At 42.2% G+C, this 23,362-nt stretch overlaps 1 protein-coding gene across 1 annotated transcript; it reads left to right on the forward strand.

Annotated features, from left to right (window-relative positions):
• The first annotated feature begins 1,227 nt into the window (after nt 1-1,227).
• On the forward strand, nt 1,228-21,928 carry nr3c1 (nuclear receptor subfamily 3, group C, member 1 (glucocorticoid receptor)). Its single transcript, XM_044363054.1, has 9 exons — nt 1,228-1,542; nt 2,145-3,349; nt 16,397-16,557; nt 16,797-16,913; nt 17,013-17,294; nt 18,057-18,201; nt 19,110-19,240; nt 19,879-20,036; nt 21,163-21,928. Exons 2-9 carry the CDS (start codon nt 2,145-2,147, stop codon nt 21,313-21,315), a joined length of 2,352 nt encoding a protein of 783 aa, XP_044218989.1. The 5' UTR covers nt 1,228-1,542; the 3' UTR covers nt 21,316-21,928.
• Nucleotides 21,929-23,362: the final 1,434 nt, after the last annotated feature.

The raw sequence follows: 23,362 nt of genomic DNA on the forward strand, positions 1-23,362 counted from the left end.
TTTGGGTATCAAAATAAAGCGCTATATAAATGTATAACTGTAATCCATCCTTATCCAAGAATGGTTTATGGATTAAGGATGCAGCCGTTTCCATTACGTGGTGTGTCCTATTGAGCCCCTTTAGAGAGCAGCACAATAAGGAAACTGTGGTCTTAAAATAGGCAATTCATTTTATTATGTTTATCTAGTAAGCCTTCAGCCAGGAAGTCTCAACCCATCTGACTTAAGTTATTTTGGTAAATAAAGGATAATTAGATTGCACAAATTAAAAATATCCTGAATGCAGAATAAAATATTGTTTATAATACCAATCATTTCTCTAGATCAACTAGTGTTTCATTGCAATGCAATGTAATATTGATATATGCAAATTACACCAATACACCAACCACTACAGGCCAGTGTAATAAGGAGAGAGATGTCTCATTTTACTGTAGGGTAAAAATATACAAATAAACAGAAGTCTGAGCTAAAATATAACAATAGATCTGTATAATAATCCTATGATTTCTTAATTTATTTGGAATTCACAGAAATCTTTCTGTGATGTGTCTGTGGTAGGATACCCAGCAGTGGATTCAGACCTCATCATTTTATGACATGCTATTAATATTTGTTGGTCTGTAGTAAAATAAAAATTCTCCATGACATAGCTATGCGTTCTTTCTTTTGGTAAGTTTTGGTGTGTGTTTTTTTGTTTTGTTTTGTTTTTTAAGAAATAAAACCTACCTTCAGTCCATAGTCACTGCATTGGGGATAACACACTGTCCAATCACAATTTCTCCCCCTGTCCTCTGCCAGAGTCTGTCTGTCTGTCAGTCAGTCAGTCTGTCTGTCTGTCTGTCAGTCAGTCAAAATGCACCATAAACAGCTGCAAACACGCTGGGCAGCTGTATGAACAACCATGTAAGTAGAGACAAATGCTGACGTTTTGATGAGCACCACCTGTTCATTGCATGTGTGTGCGTTGATTGCATTGCCCTTCTAGCACTTTTTTTTATTTTTGACTCTTGATTGTGTCTTGACACAAAAACTGCATTACTAATTGCACTGCAGTACATCCTTACATACAAACTTATTGCTTTGTTTTTGATGAGTTAAATGTTTATTTAAATCTCATTTTAAATCCCCAAACTGGCGCTGAGAGTTTGAACTCCAGATAACACAATAACCTGCAGTCACCCTGTGTGGCCTGCAGGCGGCGCTGCATGTTGTAAACAGCTCAGTTTGCTCAGTTCTCCATTTTGTATGTTTTTCCTTGAAGGTGAGCGCCTACTTTCCCAAGTGGCTAGCTGAGAATTACCACAGCTCAGCCAGTTTAACGCAGTTTGCATGACAATTCACCGCTAGGTCGAAGTGGGAAGACTGAAAGCTGCTGAAACAGCGTCATCTTGACGTGTTATTTGGGGTTTATGTAGCCATGTAGCTTGGATACGACGCGAGAGGAGTAACGTTAACGAACATTGAGACAGTGACACTTTCAACCAAAACAATGTTGACAGACGACCTGTGGACACACACCAACAACCAGTCATTTCAAGGGTAAGTGTGAGGTTTTATTCAGATGTGAGTTGATATGTGTGTTGGCTAACAGACACACTTTAACGCTAAATATGTAGTTATATGGGCTATGTTAGCTGGCAGGCACGAAATGTAGGGACGTAGTCACTGTAGCTGTTAGCCACATTGCTACCTAGCATGCTAACGTTAGCAGGTATTAGCCATGGGTAAACTTTACGTTTCTCTGTGTGTGATTTGTGGTCGGACCCGTGGCATGTGTACTCGACTGAAGTATGCTTTATCAAAGGTCGGCACGGCTGCCAACATGCGCTCATGTTGTCGTTTTGCCAACGGGAGTAGCTAAGGCAGCTACGGTTAGCTATACTTAGCTAACGTTACTGTTAGCTATCAAGGGCGCGCAGGGGGGCATGCATGGCAACTTTCCCCGGTCCTGTACCGGCCTAATGTTAGTTAAGTGGACTCTGCATGTGCACAATTTAAAACCACCTTAAAGTGCATTACAATGTTACATCACTAGCTTCGTAGCATGTCCGTAAAGCTCCTGTTTAGTGTGTTTTAACGTGGTTATTACGCTATCCAACCTTGTCTGTTAACTCTGTCTGTTTACCCCCCAAAATAAAAAGATGGATAAAGGTGGAGTGAAGAAGATAACATATAGAAGAGATGACCATTTAAGCAAACTGGTCTACACTGAAAGCTCAGAGGAGGGAGGTCCGTTGAAAGTGGCTCCTCACAACGCTGTGTCCATCACCACCACCTCTGTCGTTCTTCCATCCAGCCCGTTAATGCAGCCAGGACAGGTGCCTAACGGCCTCAGCAACAGCCCCCTTCCAGAGGAGCTCACCTCCGCCTCCTTCACTGCCACCGTAGGCCCCCTGCAGGGAGACTCAGAGCCCAGGGGCCCGACCAAAGATCAGAGGTCCCAGCAGCAGCTTCTCCAGACGTCCACCTCATTTGGTCGTCAAACCCTGGGGGAGAATTTGCCCCAGCTGGATGCCAGTATAGCAGACATTACCCAGTCCTCCATGGATTCACTCATTGGGGGATCAGATCCCAACTTTTTCGCCATGAAAACAGAAGATTTCTCCATGGATAAAGACCAGGATCCCATTGACCTCGACCATGCCTTGGAGCACATTGGGAAAGATGTGGACGTGAACCAGAAATTGTTCAGTGACAACACACTGGATCTGCTCCATGATTTCGAGCTCACCGGGTCCCCCTCAGATTTTTATGTAGGGGATGATGCCTTCCTGTCTACTCTGGCAGATGATTCTCTGCTTGGCGATGTTAGCTCGGAGAGGGACATCAAACCTGCCGTGGTTGAGAGCAGTAACGGCAGTGGCGCAGTCTCCGTTGCTCTCAATGGCAGCAATATGGCAAGTCCAGATCAATCCAGCTCTAGCATATCCACAACTGCCAGCTTAACACCTACAACCACTTTGTCAGCGTTGGTGAAGAAAGAAAAGGATGCTGGCTTCATTCAGCTCTGCACCCCAGGTGTGATCAAACAGGAGAAGACGTCTGCAGGCCTGAGTTATTGCCAAATGAGCGGCACGTCCTCCACAGACCTGCCCAGCCCTAGTCCCATTTCCATCTGTGGGGTCAGCACTTCAGGAGGACAGAGCTACCACTTTGGAGTCAGCCCTAGCAGCTGCAATGAAGATCTGCAGCAGAAGGATCAAAAGCCAGTGTCCAACCTTTATCTCCCTGTGACGACCATTGGAACCTGGGCCAACAGAGGCCAAAGTGTTGTGGACAACTCGGGAATGCACAGGGTCAGTGAGGTTTTCCCAAGCTCTCCCGGCTACCCCACCACCTTCGCCAGGTAAGAAATGAAGGCACTAATCGGCTGACCTGACATCAGTTATGTATTTTAATCTCTCTTGCATCACCAGACGTCTTTTCTCAAAGACCAGATTTATTAGTCCTCATCCTTTCTACATTTGAAAGATGCTTCATGCATACAAATTCTCATGTCCTTATGCTCCAATGATTATCAATTAGTTACTCATCAGAATCTTATTTCATAACAATGTGGCTAACAGATTATTAATCTGAATTATTTATCAAGTCAAAATAGATATTTGCTGGTTGCTGCCTCTCGAATGTGATTAACTGCCCCCCTTCTCACACATCATTGAAAACTAGATCCTCTGGATTTTTGACTGTTGTTAGAAAAAGAAAGACATTTAAAGTTAAGATGTCCCAATCAAGTTTTCTTGCAAGGTTTTTCATCCAGGGTCCCTGTCCTGAGTCTGATATTTATATCTAGCCCTTATTACAGCTGCACAGGTCACACAGAGCTAGAAGTTGGCCTGCATTACAATTCTTAAAGCCTTTTTAAATTGAGATATGATGCACAGCTGAATAACAACACACTAAGAAAATATATCCTGAGTCAGCTTCCTTTTAATAATTTATTTCTATATTTTTGTCCTTTTAGTATCTTGTGAAGTGCCCTTTTTAGTGATTTGAATTGTATTCTTGGTTTGAGGAGTGTCAGCGTTCTGCTGTTGTGGCGGCAAAGTTTGGGAATGATTTGGACAGCCTTTCTTTATTCTCAGCTCGAACACAATGCTGATGTTTAAATTGAGTTTTTTAGGTGGCCACCTTTTTTAGAGACAAAGTTCACCTGAGAAATGTCACTGGAATGTCAATCCAAAGACCTTTTGGCTTGTTGATACTTGTCAGGTTGGACATTATTAATTAAATTTGCTGGCTGTTGTTTGTTTACGCTGCTTTGTGGTTCACCTGCTCATGTCTTTGACAGCTTGTTTACTCAGAGTGCAGTAAACAAAGACTCGGAAAGGGATCAGGCTTCAAATAGGTGAGACCAGTCCAACAGAATATGCCTGGATCAGCCACTAATTGAAACCAAACTTTGGGCTTTAGTTACTTGTGGTGGACATTTGTCATTATTTTTGACATGTCATTGACAAAATTAATAGACATTGAAGAAATAACTTATAGTTGCAGCTCTGCTCATGTTGTTTGTACTTCATTGTAGACAGGCTGTTTTTGAGTTATCTGGTTTCACAAATCAAACACTGTGATGATTCTAACCACTCTCATAAAAGTGGTTATCAGCTGGCTGTGTTAGTCCAGGGGTTTCCAGTCTATGAGGTCATACACATGAAGCAGGTAGGGTTTGTAACAAACAGCCAATGACATGCAGATAAGGTATAAGATATTAAATAACGTTGAAAATATTGATCCCTGTGGGAAGAATCAAATCATTAATGTGTAAAAGGTAAACAGTCAACAAAGTGAAATATATTATGACTATATTAGAAGAAAAAGTGATAAAAAGAGTAGAAAATGATACAGTCATCAAATACTGAAAGCAATAATCTACACATAGAGTGTAAAAGAATTGGAAATTTGCACATGTTAAGTAGCTCGGAGCTGGTGTAGGAAAGGAGGAAGAGGAGAATACTGGAGATAGTAAAAATGTGTGAATAAACAGGCTTGAAGAACAGAAACAATATGTGTTACTACATTGTAGTGCAAATGGATCAGTAAGAGGTACTTGTCACTGTGAAAATATTCTTCCTTATTCAAATTAAAAGGCTGATAACTACATCGTTAGGGCACAGCGGAAAAACATTTCAATTCTATGATAGTGTCGTCTCAGGTATAGTTCATATAAAGATTATAGATTTGCTCTGTCATTTATATTATAAAAGAACAATTAATATGCTCAAAATATTATGTATCACTTACACAAGCATCAGTGGCTATCTGCTAGTTTTTAAGATCTGTTTTACAGTCAGAGTCAAACACTCCACTGTATTTCTGATATAATCGAATGAACAATCATTCTTCAGTTTCCAAACACATTGCTGCGTGTGTTCTTCAGGACTTGTCACTGACAGTGTGGTATTTTCGTCCGTTTTTGAGGAGGTGGACATTTTTATGTTTTGATAAGCCAGAACAAAAACTGCACCTCGCCGGGTTTGGTTTGTGGTGTTGGTTACCATAGCAATGGAGTTTGACTTAAAGGGAAGCCATCATCACTGAGACAAAAATGCTGGGGTTAACCCCTGCGTTAGTTAGTTAACCCACCAATCTCCTTTTGGTGCGACTGAATGGACTTTACAGAAAAAGGGCTGCAGGCATGAACACAGTTCTGGAGAAAGGATGTGCTGTTAAAACGCCAGGGGAATTCCACTTTTATCCAAGTCAGACATTTAATCTTTTTTAACTCTCCGACTGGACAAGCCCGAGCATCATGTGTCTGTTCATGACATGTCCCAATGCCAGTGTGTGGACCAGATAGCATCATTACTTTTATTTTTTTATTTTTTTTTATCTCCCTAGGTATTTTACTTTCAGTTCAACAGTTGGTTAGTCCTGCTCGGTATCAACTCTGTGGGGTCTCATGAGGTCGTTCTCGGTTGATCACTCGGATCCTCCAGTTGCAATATGCCAAAAATAAATCTGAGATGTGCACTGTCTTCACGTGAAGCGGATCTGTCCCCAAGGAGCAGCAGAGACAGTTCATTCAACAATAGGGATGAATGACTTGTGGCATTTACAGTTCAGTCAGGCTTGTACAGTAAGAGGGAAATTCTTTCTATGTAGGGAAAAGTGGAAAAAGGCGACTTGTTCTTCTCTGACTTACTCATGTGATACTGCTGAATCTTAATTTCTGCTGGGATTTCTTTCCAGTGAGCTCTCATTCAGACGAATGTAGAGAGAGTCCAGTCACAGTGTGTGGACTACGCATGGCCCCACAAAGTGTCTTTTGTGCAGTTATTGCTTTGCTTCCCTGTAGAGTTTTATGGGTTCAGCTGTGAACGTGGCTTTGGGCCCCAGTTGTGAAGCAGCTCAATAGAAATTCTTCTCTAACAGTGGTGTGACACAGTATGTTTTGTCTTAGAGGGGTTTTTTTTGTTGTTTGTTTTGTTTGTGTCTCTTTGTCGTTCACACCTGTCTGATTATCTGACGGGGAGTAATCAGCCTCTAGTCATGTCTCAAAGATTGGCACGCAGAAGTATGTCATGCCATCGAGGGCACAGATGTGGTTGTATTTTTATTGCAAATGATGCATGGTATCATCTGTGTGATAGTCGTCCTAATGTCTGGCGACCAAGAACAGATGGGGAGAGACACGAGATACCTCATCTTCATTTCACATGTGGCTTTAATCGCACTGTCTTTGTGTTCTTTAGAGGTGTGTGCGTCTGCGTATGTGTATGTGTGTGCGTGTTTAAGCAAGGATTATGTCGTGTGAGCCCTGATCATTTTTTGTGTGGGCGTGCGCCTGTTTGTGTATTGGCTTATCTGTGTGTAAGCTTAGCATTTCTGTGTCTGTGTGTGTGTGTGTGTCTCTAGTGTGTGGGAGTCGCCTCAACCTGTGTGACATTTAGTGGCTTGAAATTAGCAGAGCGCTGGGCTGCGGTGGCTCCGTTGCTGTCAGGCTGTTGGCATCAGGTCACCATCTCCTCCAGCTTCTCACGCTATGGTGCTGCTGCTTCCTGCTGAGGCTGAGGCTTAGAGGACCTTGCGTGGCACTGAGTACCTGCCCTGCTGTAGAGGTCGGGTGCTGCTGCTTTGCACCGTGCAGATCTTCTAATATTCATCCATCTAGCTGGGACTGGTAACACAACCACGTCTCACACATCAGCAGCGCTTTAGTTAGTTTTCCTTTTCTTGCCTGTTCATTTTTATACATCACAGTTTTACAGTCTGACTCAGTTTTTATGATCTGACTCAGTGCTCCGGTTCTCACACAATGAAGAATGCTTCACCTTGAGATTTGCTCCGCCTTTGTTCCTATTTTGGGAAATACACACCCTTACTGTATGATAACTGGTTTTGATGTGACCTGATTAACCCTGAGTTGCATTGAAAGGAAGTACCTGCATTGTATAGCGAAAATGCTGAAACATAACTCCTCTGGCAGATAATAACACAGTTCGTTTTGTAGGCCCCGTGTTATGTAACCTTTGTTTTTAGCGTGGCATTTCCTCCTCTGCCTGCGATTGGCCCAGCCCATAGAGTGGAGTTCAGTTTGTGGGTCAGATGTAATGACTTAGCCATATATCCTGCTTCTGACTTTAGCCCCTTTTTGTTCCTCAGGGCTTTTTGACCAAATAAGAAATGTTGTGGAGCAGATGCTGTGTGGAGATGTTGCTTATAACACACACTGTAAGTTACTGGAGTTTCCTGGGAGGCTTTTGACTCAATTGTGTGTAATGGAGGGACGTTGTGTGCGGGAGTAATAAAACCGGCTCGCTGAAAAGAGCCATTCTCACATCTCATATGCAGACAAAGCAGTGTTGTGTAGCTTCAGCATCTAGTTTGCTCTTTATGCATGTTTGTATGTAATTTATGGTTCAATTTCTCACACAACTAGAAGTTAGTCATCTATTGAAGTAAATTCAAAGCAGATGGATTCCGAACGTTTGCTCAGTTTTTCTATGTATAAATCAACCATTGTGTATCCTTAAATAACACACTGCACACTTCTCAGTCATATCCTGGCAGATATTGCTGCACATTAACTACAGCTGCAATTATTTAGTCGATTAATTGATTAGTTGATTGACAGAAAATTAATCAGCACCTTCTTTTATAGTGGTTTAATCATTTAAGTCATTTTTCAAACAAAAATGCCAAACATTACCTACTTTTAGCCTCTAAACTATGAGGATTTGCTGCTTTTCTTTGTTGTTCATGATGTTAAACTGAACATCTTTTTCATTGTTGTAATAATAAGCAATTTCAAGATTGTTCCTTGGGCTTTATGAAATTGTGATAGGTATTTTTCAATGTTTTCTGAGGTCATATACCAAACAAATCAATTAATTGAGAAAATTAATCGATTTACTGATTACTCTATAGAGAAAGTAGTCGTTAGTTGCAGTCCTAATATTAACTGATTGACTAATAATGAGGCCTAGATGCAATTCTCAGCTCTGAATCACTGGCTCAGAGCCCTGCTGCGTAGTCAGACCCGGGCTGAATGATGCGGTGCCTGGGCAAGTTGAAGAGCACATCTGACAGTGTCTTCACTAAAGTAGTAAAACTCCAAAGAATTTCACATGTGGGAATATTGAGTCAACTTTGGAAACTCGCTTTGACTCACTTCTGAATAAAGCTTAAGAGGAAAACCACTCGGTGCTGTATTGAAGCGGTTTTCTGACTTCATCTCTGTCACACCAAACACCTTTACTATCCCTCCTTTGTGTTTCCTCAAATCATGCATAAGATAAACTAGCATACTTTAGATACAAAGAAGCATAACTACGCAAGTTTTTTAATGCTATACTCTTTGTATTTACATCCTGTTGATGAAATGGAGGTTATGATTTCTTCCTTCAGGGCTGTGTTTGACAAGATTCAAGAGCTTTTATTGTCACGTGCACAGCAGGCGGCAACATTGAAGGCAGTTAAGATGGCAGATGCAGCCTGCAAGTCTTTGTTGCAACCTGTTGAATGAATTAGTTTCTTGGTGATTGGGGTGAGCTCAGTAGTTGATATTTATCAGGTAATTATTGAGGATCAGCTTCGAATCTAGAGCCTTTAACTGTTGCAGCGACTGCCTCGATTTAAGAGCTGGTGAAGTAAAATGGTGTCTGTCACAGCTGTCTGTGGGATCAGCTGTGATTTGCTGCTATGTGTGATACATGAGTAGTTTTTGGTCTTTAGTACGTTTATATATAGCTATATATATCAAGCTTATATTTAGTATATGAATAGTCTTGGGTCTCTGTGTTTTGAGAGTAACCTATGGTCAGAGTCGCTATTCAGTCTTGCTTTGGCACACCCCTTGAATTTCTTCCTCGCTTGCCTGACCTACCCTCTCTTTCTCTCTCGGTCTCTCTCTCTCTTTCTTTCTCGGTCTCTCTCTTTCTCTCTCTCTCTCTCTCTCTCTCTCTCTCTCTCTCTCTCTGTCCCCTCTTCTTGCTTCCTGCAACCAAGGGCAGAGACCTTGACTGTCAGCAGAAGCTTTCAGCTGCTGTAAATAACCTTTTATGATTTTGTGTATGTGTGTGCGGGACATGCGTGTCTGTTAGCTTTGTGTATAATGCAGGAGTGTGTAGGTGTGCGTCTATGTGTGCATGTGGGTGTGTCGTGAGCGCTGTGGCAGGCAGGCAGACCGCAGAGCGCTGCCGTGAAGCTCACTCTCCTGACCTACTTTCCCTCCTGCCTCCCCACAGCTGGCGCCGATGTGAACGCAGCAGATCAAATGCCAGCCATTCCAGTCGCTTTTGCGTTATTACCGCATTCCCCTGAAACCACAGTTTTGCTTTTTTTATGTTAAGTTTTTGTTGTGTTGTGACACCGAATAGGCTTATAGAAATTCCCCATATTGAGGTTAAGAAGATAAAGCTAAGTCTGTGTGCTGTTTGTGCTCCTCTTCTTACTTTTGTGTACATTTGTCGAGTCAGCAAAGTCAAACTTTAGGAGTGGGTTCCTCCCACATCCAGTGGTATCCAGCTGAAGGTATTACAGCAGCGCACACAGTAGCAGCAATCCTCTAATTCATTTTAAAGGCCTGGAAGCCACCTCCCACCTATACACACTAACTGCTCTGATTATGGAAACTAATATGGAAACTCAAGTCCTTTGGGATTGTTTTTTCTTGTGCTCTGCCATGGGTTAAGTTAAATCTTCTCCTCTGGTGTTTGAAGCCAAGCGCTAGTTGCTGCTTGGGGCTATAAAATGTAGCTGTTATTTAAACAGGCCTGTCAGTACAGCATGAAGGAGGAGACAATGGCTCCTTGCAGACAATGACACTGAGGGATCTCCTAGAGTATCACATGTAAGAGTATCTTGCTAATTGCCTGTATTGTGAACCAAAACTATGGCCATAAAAACTCTTGTTGTCTGTTAGGGGTGGGCGACGTGGCCTTAAAATAACTGCACATATTTTTGTGATAAGCATATTTATGACCATCTGAAAATGATTTTCAGCTGGTGTGGTAAGACCTGTATCCTATCTGTTTAATTATGGTGGATTCAGCCACAGGATGTGTTGAGAGCAGTGACTCTCTGCTCTTCTTTAAAATAACTCTCATCAGAGTCATTGATGCAAACGGACCTCATGGACTGACATACATGACTACAGCTGAACTCGATGCAGACAAGTATTATGTGTCCAGCTGGTGATTATCAAACTTCAGTCTATTGTTTGACTGCTCGTGCTTCTCTGGTTGTGCAGTGATTTTTTCCACAAACATCCTGTTAAAGCATTACTGTATTTTTACCAACATCTATGAACTCATAAGGTTTTTGTTTTGTCCCGGTGGTGCGTCATGCTCTGATAAATTACTGTGACTCAAACGTACAATGCAATGATTGATCAATCATGAATCTGACAGATCCTGATGCGTTTCATCTCTCAGTTCAGTGTGTTTGTGGCCTTTGTTGTGTGATGCAGTGCCTCTGCTCTTTTTCTGTGAAGGTTCATGTTATCAGGCCTCTTCTACAGTACCCAAGTTGTTGTTTTTTGGAACAAACTCCTCCACAGCGAGCCGGCATCAACATAACTTAATTACTATGTCAGTGTTTCCCCTATAATTGTGCAGGTCTGGCAGGCCGCCAGGCCAACAACAGCCCTGCCAGGCCAAGAAAATCTTTTTTTTAATGCCAAAAATAACGCCAAATATCCATTCATTCGGAAATCAATAGCGTTTGGGAGGCTCTATGCGGTGCTGTTCCGAAACGTGAGTCAACCTCTGTGTCGTTGCCTGGGAAACTCAGAGGAAAAGGTTAGCAGCAAGTTGTCAATCTGGCAGTAAATGTACAGTACAGACTACAGTGTGTCAGTTAATAATTGCTGCAGCTTCTCAAGCAAAATAAAATCTCGTCTGTTGTTTCCCCAACTGCTGGAAAAGTGAAGGGGTTAACCCCGAAGTTAGCAACAACGGGTTAGCTTAACCTGATGACGCTAAACAGAGAATGGAGAACTGTGTGGCTGCTGAGTCTCTCCCAAGTTTTGCTCAGCACATCCCCACCCCCATCTCCCCACCCGAGGCTGCCACCACCCTAAAGCAGTCAACCCAGAGGAAACACTGTATGTGTTGACGCTGTAGATAATATGATAAGACAACTTCATATCACATTAAGATTTATACTGCTGTTATCACAAATGATATGATATGGCACACCCCTACTGTCAGTGTATTGCTGTTACAGTGTGGCTTGTGTATTGTGACACTGTTGCAGTTATGTCACAAACCTATAAAGCAATAACGTTGTCATTGAAGGGCAGATATGTTAGAGTCCAGCCCAGACTTTGGCCAAACAAATCCAGTCTCTCAATCCTAATAGAAGCGGTGCTGTTGTTGCGAGAGTGATTCAGAGCGTGCAGACTAGTTCCCCTTTCTATTTTGGTGGCTCTTACCTCGGGGAAGGAGCACTTCCTTCTGCTCCTCCTCTGCTCTTCTTTTCACGCTCACAGAATTTTGGTGAAGATCAGGGGTGATGACCCTGTTGGTGCAATGTTGATCCATATCAGGAACAGTGATAATCATTACAGTAACATGGCAGTCAGATTGGAACCATGCAGCCACCCAGCCAGATTTTTGTGCAGATCCTAAGCGGGCTTTTAGACCTAAATTAGGCCTGTATTAAATCGACACAGTGGGGGGGGGTGTAGCTCCAGGTAATGGCGAGTCATAAAATGCCATCCAGGAAGTCCAGTTTGAATAACAGATCCATCTATTTGAAGCCAAAACTCTGCCCGGCGGTTTAGGTTTATAATACTTTTACAACTGTTTTATCTTTGATCCCAGCCATCGCTGGGTAAACAGTCGAAATACTCAGTTCATGTTACAAAGTAATCTACCAGGAAATTAATTTGCTGTCCCTGACCTGAGAAGCACCTGATTTGGCTGCATATTGCTTGAAGATGTGTGCAGAAAATTAAATCTACCAGGAATGACCACTTGCATGTATGTAATTGACCAGCGCAGCTCCCTTCCGGATGACGTGACTTTGTGTTGTGTCGAATGTTGAGTGAGGTTCAAGTTTTTTGCTGGAAAACCCTGCATTTGTTGCTGGAGTTCTCTGTGTTTACACCCCCGCTGCCCTGCCGAATCTCCCCATGAATGAGAGGACTGCAGTATGTCACACAGAGTTAAAGACGGTCGTAACTTGGCCATCGTATTCAGTTTAATTCAGGAGCTTGACCTCACCACATGTCTGCCAGAGACAACCAGTTGAATAAGACGATTGTTCATATCTGTCTGATTACTCATTTGTGACTGGGCCTGAAGTAGGTCAAGTAGGATGATGTAGGCTAATATGTGGAATAAAAGCACAGAAAGATCCATCACACCTAAAAAGAAATAGCTGGGTTTTGTAACAATATTACTCAGACTGCTCCTTGTCTTAAGATACGAAGAGCCAGGGGTATATTGAGCAGAGGCCTTCTAAGTCACTCGTGACACATGGCTGAAGGGGGATTATGAATTGTTAAGCAGGGCACTGGGCCACCGGCATAGTCGTAAGTGCATCAAGTGGCTTGCCTCATTACAACTCAGGCTGATTGATCACACTTCTACAAACGTAAGCGCTTAACTTTCTCAGCTCTGCTCTTGTTGAAGTCGAGGCCCATCTCGGGGTGTCTCTGCTTTTGTGCTGCAGCTGAGCTCTGACCGATAGTAAACTCTGAGGGAATGCGAGAACTTCCTGTCGACGGCAAGCACGCACTTCAGCAGATGGTTTCAAAAAGAGGAAATTTGGTCTTCCCACATTGCTGTGCAGCTTTGATTGGTTTGTCTCTTACAATCCACAAAAACATATTTGTAGCTTGTCTTACGGCCTCATTGAAAGTCGTAAACCGATTTCACGTTGAATTTTGAGGAAAAATACCAGAAAGCAATGATGCTGCTTGTGACTTACTTTGTTGTTATTGTTAAAACATATAGCGGCTGCAGTAATTGGATTGGAACCAGTAGCCTAAAGCCTTTCAGTAAAGCTGTCCTGCTGACACAATCCCAGTGGGCCAGTGAAGGACATATTGGCTACCCCGCCACACCCTGTGACATCATCATCATCACACTGGCCTCATTAGCCTCCTCCGCCCACCCTGCTGGTCACCACGTCCTGCTTTTGGGATTTTGTTTGTTTGTTTGTGTGTGTGCTCTCATAGCGGTGTGTTGAGGAAACCCCACATAAATCTGTGTGTGAGACAGATGGCGAACTGGTAACATCATCACAACGGCACAGCTCTTTTATATGAAATGTATTTACTGGGTGGCCCTTCACCCCGGCTGCTGTTTTTTGTGTTTACCGTTGGCTGTGAGCCATACGGCAGGCCTTCAGACATGCTGGGTGAATGGGATGAAGAACTCGGAAATGCATTTCTAAAGATAATATAACATAAGAGTTAATAACCCAAAATATTTTGAGCTGTGAACCATGATACCTTGATATTAGATTTTTGTCACAATGCAATTATCTGGTGAGACAATACACATTTTGAATCACTGCACACTATAAGCTGTGTTCCTATAACTGATCTTAAAGCAGCATTGTTTGACGTTTTTGGTAACTTGGGGGCAGTGAAACAAGCTGTTAACACAACAGTGATATATAACCACCATTTAAAGTTGTTATTGTGAACAACATGAAAAAACAGTTGCCTGTTTACACATCTGACAGACACAGAGTGACATTAGCTGTCATTTTGAGTTGTGTTTCTCACCACTTGATGTGGTGTCAGATCAATCTTCACTGTCCTCCTAGATTTGTTTTGTTTTTATGCTTTTTATTAGTTAGTGATAGTGGAGAGATGACAGGAAATGAGAGAGAGAGAGAGAGAGAGAGAGAGAGAGAGATATGCAACAAGGGTCCCTGGTTTATGTTTGGGGTCTTGACCCCTAAGCCACGGGAGGTGCCTCCTACTTCTATTTTTTCTCTCCATCAACTCCACTAGTTACTCTGCCTCTTTAGCAGCTACTATGTTCATCAACCTATCAGTAACTTCATTTGTGTTCAGTTTGGTGCTGAGCAGGTAGTGTGCAGTGGGTTTATCAGAGCTTTATCTGAATGGGGCTCAATATTTCTCTGTAGATTAATAATAAATGCTTGTCATGAGATTTTCATTATTTATGATTCTGTGGCGGCCCTGACTTTGCTGGGAAACACTGATATATGAACTAAGCACAATTTTAGGATAATCTGTAATGTATTGGATTTTTTCGGATGTGGATGTGTGATTGTTAATTTCTTGGAAATTTTCGTAGTTTAGTTGTTTTGTCCTGTTGCCAGTTTTACAGACAAATAATAAATGCAGTTTCTGTCTCTGTAAGAAATGTACTTGCATAGGCCATTACAATAATTAATCCAATTTCCAGGTCTGAAAGAGAGTTTAGATTTTCACAGCAGTTATAAATATTTGTATTACTGTTGGTGCTGCTTAGGCTGTCCACTTCAAACTAAGATAAATTGTGCACACAATATAGTGTGTGATTTGTTTAGTGCTACTTATGCTTCTTGGCTGTTTCCACCACAGTGAAATCAAAGCCTTTTGTTCTTCTAAATATTGTGTAAAATGTGTCTCTGCAGAGTGTGATCAAGTTCAGTTTTATTTGAGTTATTTGAGTTTTATTTATGTTTATGCAGTTCCTCTGTGTTCTGATTTAAATCTGGCCCAGGTTTAACCTCTTACAGCTGGACCTAGAGAGAGTTGTTTAGTGAGCACCCCACTTTGTGGTGTCCTCGCCTCTCAAACCAACCAGAAAGTATGAGGGTGTACAAAACAATGCAGAGTTCGGTTAATGACACCCAGAAAACGAAAGCTCACAAACTCTCAGCGCACAGTTGTATTGAAATACAAGTCATTGGAGGTAAATGGACGGACTTAATTGACCACAGTGTGTTTGTCAGCTGTGCTCAGAAAGCTCTCAGCCCTGTCATGGCAAGGCAGCCTCCTCTGAGGTCTCTCCCTGATGGGTTTTTTTTTTTTTTTATCTGGCTGCTGAATTCTTCTGGACTTGATGCTTTGATGTTTCACTCAGGTTTTCCCATCCTGCTAGGCACACTGACTGCTGGGGCCTGGCCTGCTTTCATGATAATACCCTCATGTTGTGTAACTAAGAGTGAACTTGGCTCCACAGCTCAAACACAGCTCTTCATAAGTGCGTTACTATGCAGTGACAGTCCAGAGCAGCCTTTATCAAATCAAATTGTTTGCTTTCATTGAGATGGTGGACGTGTGGACACATGGACGGACAGACACAGTTGTTGCTTGGCTCAGGCTCGATATCCTCTCACTGTGGGCGTTGTTGTTGCTGTGGCCACTGGGTTAGAAAGGGGGTGTGGACCTCTGGCGCATGGATGCAGCAAAGCCCGGCGTCATCTAGTGGTCATTTTGAAAAAATGCATCTGTAACCACTGTGACTGGGTCTGGAAACATTTGTGGTTCAATCAAAGGAAGAAGGGCTGTTTTATGACAACCACTGGTGACCAAAGATCTTGAGATAGTTTAGGCTTTAAAGGCCCAAATGGGCACAAGGGGACCTACTTTTCTTCACTCATGATGTTGGGAACGAAGGCTAAATTGAGATTAAAAAAACAAGCACAAGGAACACATTGAGTCTGGCAGGAGGATATTTATGTGTAGTGTATCTGTGTAGTTTATTTGTGTAAGGATTTAGTGCAGAAATGTAAATATGAACTGAAGCTGAACTCTCAAATCTGAAAAGATGCTTTCAGTTGTAGAGGTGGATGAGACAAGCATACAGTATGTGCCATGGTATGAATTTGACTAAAATGTTTGTGTAGCTATGTGACATTTATAATCCTTTTAAAGTAACACTTTTAGTAAACAGGAATTTTTAGTCAATTTCATGTCTTTAAGAGACTGAATATCCTTAACATTTTTCTACCCTGTCTTATCTTCTCCCTTCAGTTCTGCTTCCAGACCGGAAGGGGGCACCGCTTCATCTTCGGCACAGGGAAAGAGCGGGACTCATAAAATCTGCCTGGTGTGCTCTGATGAGGCTTCAGGTTGCCACTATGGTGTGCTCACTTGCGGCAGTTGCAAGGTCTTCTTCAAGAGAGCAGTGGAAGGTACAAAAGCCATACGATGATCATTAATTTCTCACTGATTCATTCATTGCTTCTAATAACCTTATTCATCACTAATATGTGTCACTTACATTTGCTGAAATGCTGGAGTCATTATGACTTTGCAGGCATCATTATAAAGTAATGGACTGTGGTACAGCTAATTAGTTTTTCCCCCTGGAGTGTTTGCCACAGCAATGAAGGTAAATAACAGATTAATCTTCCTCTTCTGTGTGTCTCAGGGCAGCATAATTACCTGTGCGCTGGGAGGAACGACTGCATCATAGACAAGATCAGGAGGAAGAACTGCCCAGCCTGCCGCTTCCGCAAGTGTCTAATGGCAGGCATGAACCTGGAAGGTATATCAACCACACGGATAAGTGTAAACAGTGCACCCTGGAGTCTTCATTTCTTATGTTTGTGATATTTAACTCTTCCCTGTTCTCTCTCCTCTGCAGCGCGCAAAACCAAGAAGTTGAATCGCTTAAAAGGTGTCCAGCCGAGCAACCCACCCGAGGCACTTCCCTCTCCACCAGTGGAGGCTCGCTCCCTCTTACCCAAGTGCATGCCTCAACTCGTCCCCACGATGCTGTCCCTGCTGAAGGCCATCGAGCCAGACACCTTTTACGCCGGCTACGACAGCAGCCTGCCTGACACCTCCACTCGCCTCATGACCACCCTCAACAGGCTGGGCGGCCGACAGGTCATCTCTGCCGTCAAGTGGGCCAAGGCTCTGCCAGGTTAGTGGTGCATTCGACAGTGAGTATAGATTATATACAGTGAGATTAAGGTAGTTTACGTCGGGTAGTTTGTGCCGAGAAATACATGACACACTGAGGTCAGTCTGCAGTCAGAACACAGATGTGCCACATTCACATTTTTCCTTCTCTAGTGTTGCTTTTGACCTCCCACAGTAAGAAAAAAAAAAAAAACAACTCTCATGCTTCCAGTCATGCATGAAATTTATATGTGGCACTCTCCATGTTGTATTTCAGACATCGCGTATCCTCACGACACAAAATGCAGCCAGCATGTGCGCCACTCGCACTACAAGTGTTTCATTTTAACAGCCCACAACACAGTTTGAAGCATGAATATTTATATTTATTGTTGGCTAAAAACAGACAAATTCGTAATATATTAGCGCAGCACGAACTGGGTGTCTGTCTAATTTGATTTGTATTAAGAAACAAACTGCCAAAGCATCTGGAGCTGCTCCATCTGTGACACGCAGGCACATTTGGCCACCAGGTGCTCACATGGAGTTCTGTTTACTAGATTCTGCGCTCACAGATTAAAGTTTAAGTTAGTTATTGTTCACAAAGTTAGTTATTCTTCACCTGCTTACAATAAGATTATTATTTCTTATCTAAATCTGAATTTAAGCGTATCTACATTTAGTTGTCATTGCACCACCATGTCCTCTCACATGTTGTCACTGGCTGTATGAGTGGAACAGCTCTGTCTTAGTCGTTCAAGTATTTCCTCGTTCTTCCCCTCAGGTTTCAGGAACCTGCACCTGGACGACCAGATGACCCTGCTGCAGTGCTCCTGGCTCTTCCTCATGTCTTTCGGTCTGGGCTGGAGGTCTTACCAACAGTGCAACGGCGACATGCTCTGTTTCGCACCAGACCTCGTTATAAATGAGTATGTACCGTTCAGTTTTTAGTCTATCCAGTGTGACTTTTGACTACACTGCAGCACGTTGTCTTGAAATCATGTGTCACTGTTGGCAGAATTTAGTATTTAACCATTATGTGTGAAAGTGAGAACAGACAATAACATGGCCTGGAAAGTTTTTTTTTTCTTCCCAACAGTCTGCCAATGCATATATCTGTTTGTGTATGTGTGTCTATCAGTGCAGCTCTCTGCTCTGTGCTGTGTATGTAATATCTCTTGAAAATCAAACAGCATCTGTCAGCTGTCATCAGTAATCAGTGTTTCATCCTTCGTATAGATGTGATGACTCTGTGTGTTAACAGTACGCTGTAGAGTGTAGTGAGCAGTCAGCGCGGTTACCATGCTCAAGGCTGTAATAGACTTTTTCTTTTTCCCCATTTTTCATAATCATGGCAGCCCTGAAATAATCTGAAACTGGTAAACAGACTCTTGCGTGATATGAATGGCCAAGCATATGGGCCTGGGGGTTAGGGATGCACATTTTCCATACATTTTCTCTTCACTTTGACTCAGATTAAGAAATGAAAAAGCAACTCTTATAAATATAAATTCCCAGAGTTTTTGCCCGAGTTTGTCCTCACTTTCACCCACAGTATTATTTCATGTCTGGGATGACGCTCATCTGTCATCTAAAATCTGCATCCTCAACCCTTCTACATCAACAAACTAATAAACTGAATCTCATTTCCGGAAGAAAGATTTAAAATAGGACCCACAAATTGTTGGCAGCAAGACCTACAACATTTAATCTACAGAGATATTACAGGACGCTGCTTCATCTCCCTGATAGAGACTGCACAGGCAGCATTATAAATCAGCTGTCACTAAGGAGACACAAGTATGTGCCGTTTTAACAGTTTCTGTCTGATTTCAAGGGAGCGGATGAAGCTGCCCTACATGGCCGACCAGTGCGAGCAGATGCTGAAGATTTCCAGCGAGTTCGTGCGGCTGCAGGTTTCCCACGACGAGTACTTGTGCATGAAGGTCCTGCTGCTGCTCAGCACAGGTCAGAAATGTGCTGCTGTGTTAACACAATCCTTACAAAAAACATTACTGTGATCCAATACTGTCCACAGATGCTGAAAGTTAAAGTTGATGTATGCACAGGTCAAAACCTCACATCACAGCACTTTCCCAACTCATTAACTGACATGCAGTTACTGTAAATAAGAATAGTTCTTTATTCTTGCCTTGTGAGATACAGAAAAATACACACACACAATTTTAACCAACCAGAGCACAGAAATACACTCAACCTCCCTTTGTGTTGTCTCCTACATGTAACCTATTGCAGGAGAATTGAAGATGCAAGCAAAGATTCAATAATTATACTCAAGCTGATTGAAAATATCTGTGGATCTATAATTGCAGGTATCCTAAACACACCTTACAGTCCACACAACCCTCCGCAGGGTGTGCTGGTTTTGTTCTGGCAAGTGTGTGTCCTGCTGGTGCTTTGTGATGCTAAATGTTATTGGGAGTTGTTTTTGTCCTTCATGGCACTAACGCTTACGCTAATTAGAAATATAAAAAACGTCCCTCCTCCTTTGCATTTTAAAGCTGAACACTACATACCAGTTTGGTACAGTACACTATCCTTATCTCAGTCCCACATGTTGACCTTGAGTGTCACCTCTCCTGTAGTGCCAAAGGACGGCCTGAAGAGTCAGGCGGTGTTCGAAGAGATTCGGATGTCGTACATCAAGGAGCTGGGGAAAGCCATCGTGAAGCGTGAGGAGAACTCCAGCCAGAACTGGCAGCGTTTCTACCAGCTCACCAAGCTGTTAGACTCCATGCATGAGGTACATAGATCTGCTATATGAGGACAAAACACCTCCTCTGACACAAGCATTATGTTAACAGTCTGCAGCTTTCTCAATGAATTCTTAATCAGTATTCCACTGCAAGTGATTAATCTTATTTAGTTTAAAGTATTTACGTGGTTCAAAGAAAATTCATACAATAATGCAGAGTTACCTAGATTTAAACTGTTAATTTTAACTGATAAGATTGTGACAAATGTCACTGTGCTTTTGTGAAACCAGGCCTTGCTTATTGTAGAATAGTTTTCTGTATCTTATTACACGAAATATCTCAAGCACACTTTTTGTGTAAAATATTAATATTGCATTAAATGTTTTGAGTCCATTACAAGTGAAGATTTTGGTATATTTGTCTGCAGTTTATTCAGTATGCAACCATTTTTCATACTGCAGCCTGTTGCACCAGCTGATCTTAGATTTGAGTGAAAAGTCAACACTACCTTCTACGTTGTAAATGGTTAGTTTGGCACTAAATTTGCCACTTTGGTCAGTAGCACTGTTGCTACTTAAGCTATAACTGTGGCTCAGCTGGAAGAGCGTGTTGTCTGTTAACTGCAGGGTTGATGGTTTAATCCTTGGCTGCCTCCTCTGTCCTTGGGCAAGACACTGAGCCCCTAAATTCATTGTGTATGTATGCTATCACATGTGAACTAGCAAACGATACAAGCTGTGTTCATTCATCTAATATCACCTCACACCACAAAAAAATCAAGTGTGTACAGCATCATTTGTGTACCTTTGTCTATTGAAAAAGAAAAGTATTTTTACAGCTTGATACCGAACATGCAAAGCAATTTCATCATAAAAAAACTGAAGAAGCCTTTTAGATGAGAGGCGAAACATCTTTAAGCATCTAAAGCGAGTACAGTAGCTCTTCTGGATATACCATGATGGTCTCTCCTATCTTTGTAACCAATGTGCTATGGCAACAGTTGCTAAGGAAGGACTTAAACCTGCTCAGGAGAGGCATGGATTTTTAGTTACATCTTAACTGCTTTAGTTACTTACTTAACTACAAATAAGTTGTATGATATACCTTATTTTTATTGACCCTGTTTTTGTGTGAATTATCCACTAATAAGTTCTCCTCTCTGCGTGTCTGCAGATGGTCGGTGGACTGCTCAGCTTCTGCTTCTACACCTTTGTGAATAAATCCCTGAGTGTGGAGTTCCCAGAGATGCTGGCAGAGATCATCAGCAACCAGTTACCAAAATTCAAGGCCGGGAGTGTCAAAGCACTCCTGTTCCACCAGAGATGACTCTGCCCCGTAACAGACACAATGCCTTAAAATCCCACCACATCACCTCACCACCCCCACACCCCGAAGAGCGACGATGAAAAGGACTGAGGATCTGAGGCGAGGAGTGAATGATGTTTTTGGGAGCGAGTATGCAACTTTGTAGTGGCTTACGGGTCTGTAGTGAAAGAGCGGAGAGACTGGAGGAAATTATGTAGGACCAGACAGCGAGCACAGAAGTTTTTGTTTCATCGAGCAGTCTAACGGCACGTTCAGACCGGATGCGGAAACTTTGCGAAGCGTCAATTCTCGCGCGAGCAGGAGCCTGGCTGTTCACACCGGATGCACATTTCTCTGCACCGGTCAACAAACGATCCTGCTCCTATGCTCTTTTCTAATCACATTTAGAGCTGATCTTTATCATTGGTAAGTAATAACCTCGTCAATCTTACATTTGATTGGCCAACGCTAGCCTTTAACCCCACACCCACCTCTCTTTGTCTGTCTGTGCGTGTGTGTGTCTGTCTGCCTGCTTGTCTCTCTCACTTTTAGACACAACTGACAAATATGTGCTTATATATATGTATATATATATATATGTGTGTGTGTGTGTGTGTGTGTGTGTATATATGTATGTATGTATGTATATATATATATATATATATATACACACACACACACACACACACACACACATATGTGTATATATATGTATGTATATATGTGTGTGTATGTATGTATGTATATATATGTATGTATGAGGCTGGACAGCCAAACGCCATCATCAATATTTTCAGATGAACTTCTGTCCCTCATTGGCACAGAGGGTATTTTCTTTTGAAAAAAGACCGGATCTATGCCGTTCCTGTGTCTGACTTCCTGCTCGGCTCAGTCTGCTCGGCGTAGTCACAGCTTCTGTCAAAAATAGACAAAGGGCATATTTTTAGCGGAGCTGTATCACTGATAATAAATTATACCGAAACTATGGCTGCAGATCGCAAGCCGGCCGCAGCGCGTCCGGTCTGAACGGTTCAGTTGGTCAACATGGGTGCCGAAAGGAAACTGGCTGAGCTTCCCGGTGCTTCACGGCACTTCCGTATCCGGTCTGAATCCGCTGTAAGATGTAGTGTATAACAAGTAGGAATTGTTTGTAAGATAAAAGATAATCACAGAGAGAAAATAGGCTTAACATCCATGTCGTCTCAGGTTTCTTACCTTCAAATACACAACGATATCTAAAATAGATAAAACAAATATCTATGTACAGGTTCTGATAGTATTTTCTACATTTTCAAATTCTAACAGTTTATACAATTTTCCAGGTCGTTGTTACCTGAGAAGGTAACAAAGCTTAATTAATAACATGCTCTTAAGTAGGCTTTTAGACTGTATGTTCCTCTTTTAGTTTTTATAGGAGGTTGTAACAAAATGTTTATCAGTCAAATGGGGGGATACAAATGTTTTCCAGTCATTTAAAAAGCATATTTCACTGCTTTGATACTTTGGACATAGGAAACAATTCTGCTGGATTGTTACCGACTTGCGCCATTCAAAGGATGATTTCTCCCACAAGCCAACCTCTTCCAGGTTTACACACGTCTATTATAAAAGGGAAAAAATATGTGCCTTTTTTGCTTCAAATATTATCTTAGCCATCTCTTCCTACCTGTCCAAGGCGTGCTTCTCTTTAACCCACCATGGTCTACCCTCATCATATGTTGATTGTACTTTTATATTACATGCAGTTGCAAGTTTTCCTTTTTTTCAATGGCTGTGTTTATCTTTTAGAAGTGGCAGCTCGGTCATCGTCTGTGCATAGAAATGATCCTTATCGTTAAGACAGAATATTCAGAGCCTGCTTCCTCTCACACTATCCCCCCACACATTTTAACTCCTCAAGTGCGATTCGAGCACTATGTACCCCGCTAAAGGCTTTAAAAGACTGTGAAGAAAGACTGTTATACTGTACCAGTCTTCGCTATATGACGTTAGATGGACGTTAGAACTTTTTTTTATTAGGAAATAGCCTGCTTGGATCTTTATTTTAGCCCCCTCCTTCTGCCCCGAT

The sequence above is a fragment of the Thunnus albacares genome, chromosome 10 (assembly GCF_914725855.1).
Source record: "Thunnus albacares chromosome 10, fThuAlb1.1, whole genome shotgun sequence".
NCBI lineage: Eukaryota > Metazoa > Chordata > Actinopteri > Scombriformes > Scombridae > Thunnus > Thunnus albacares.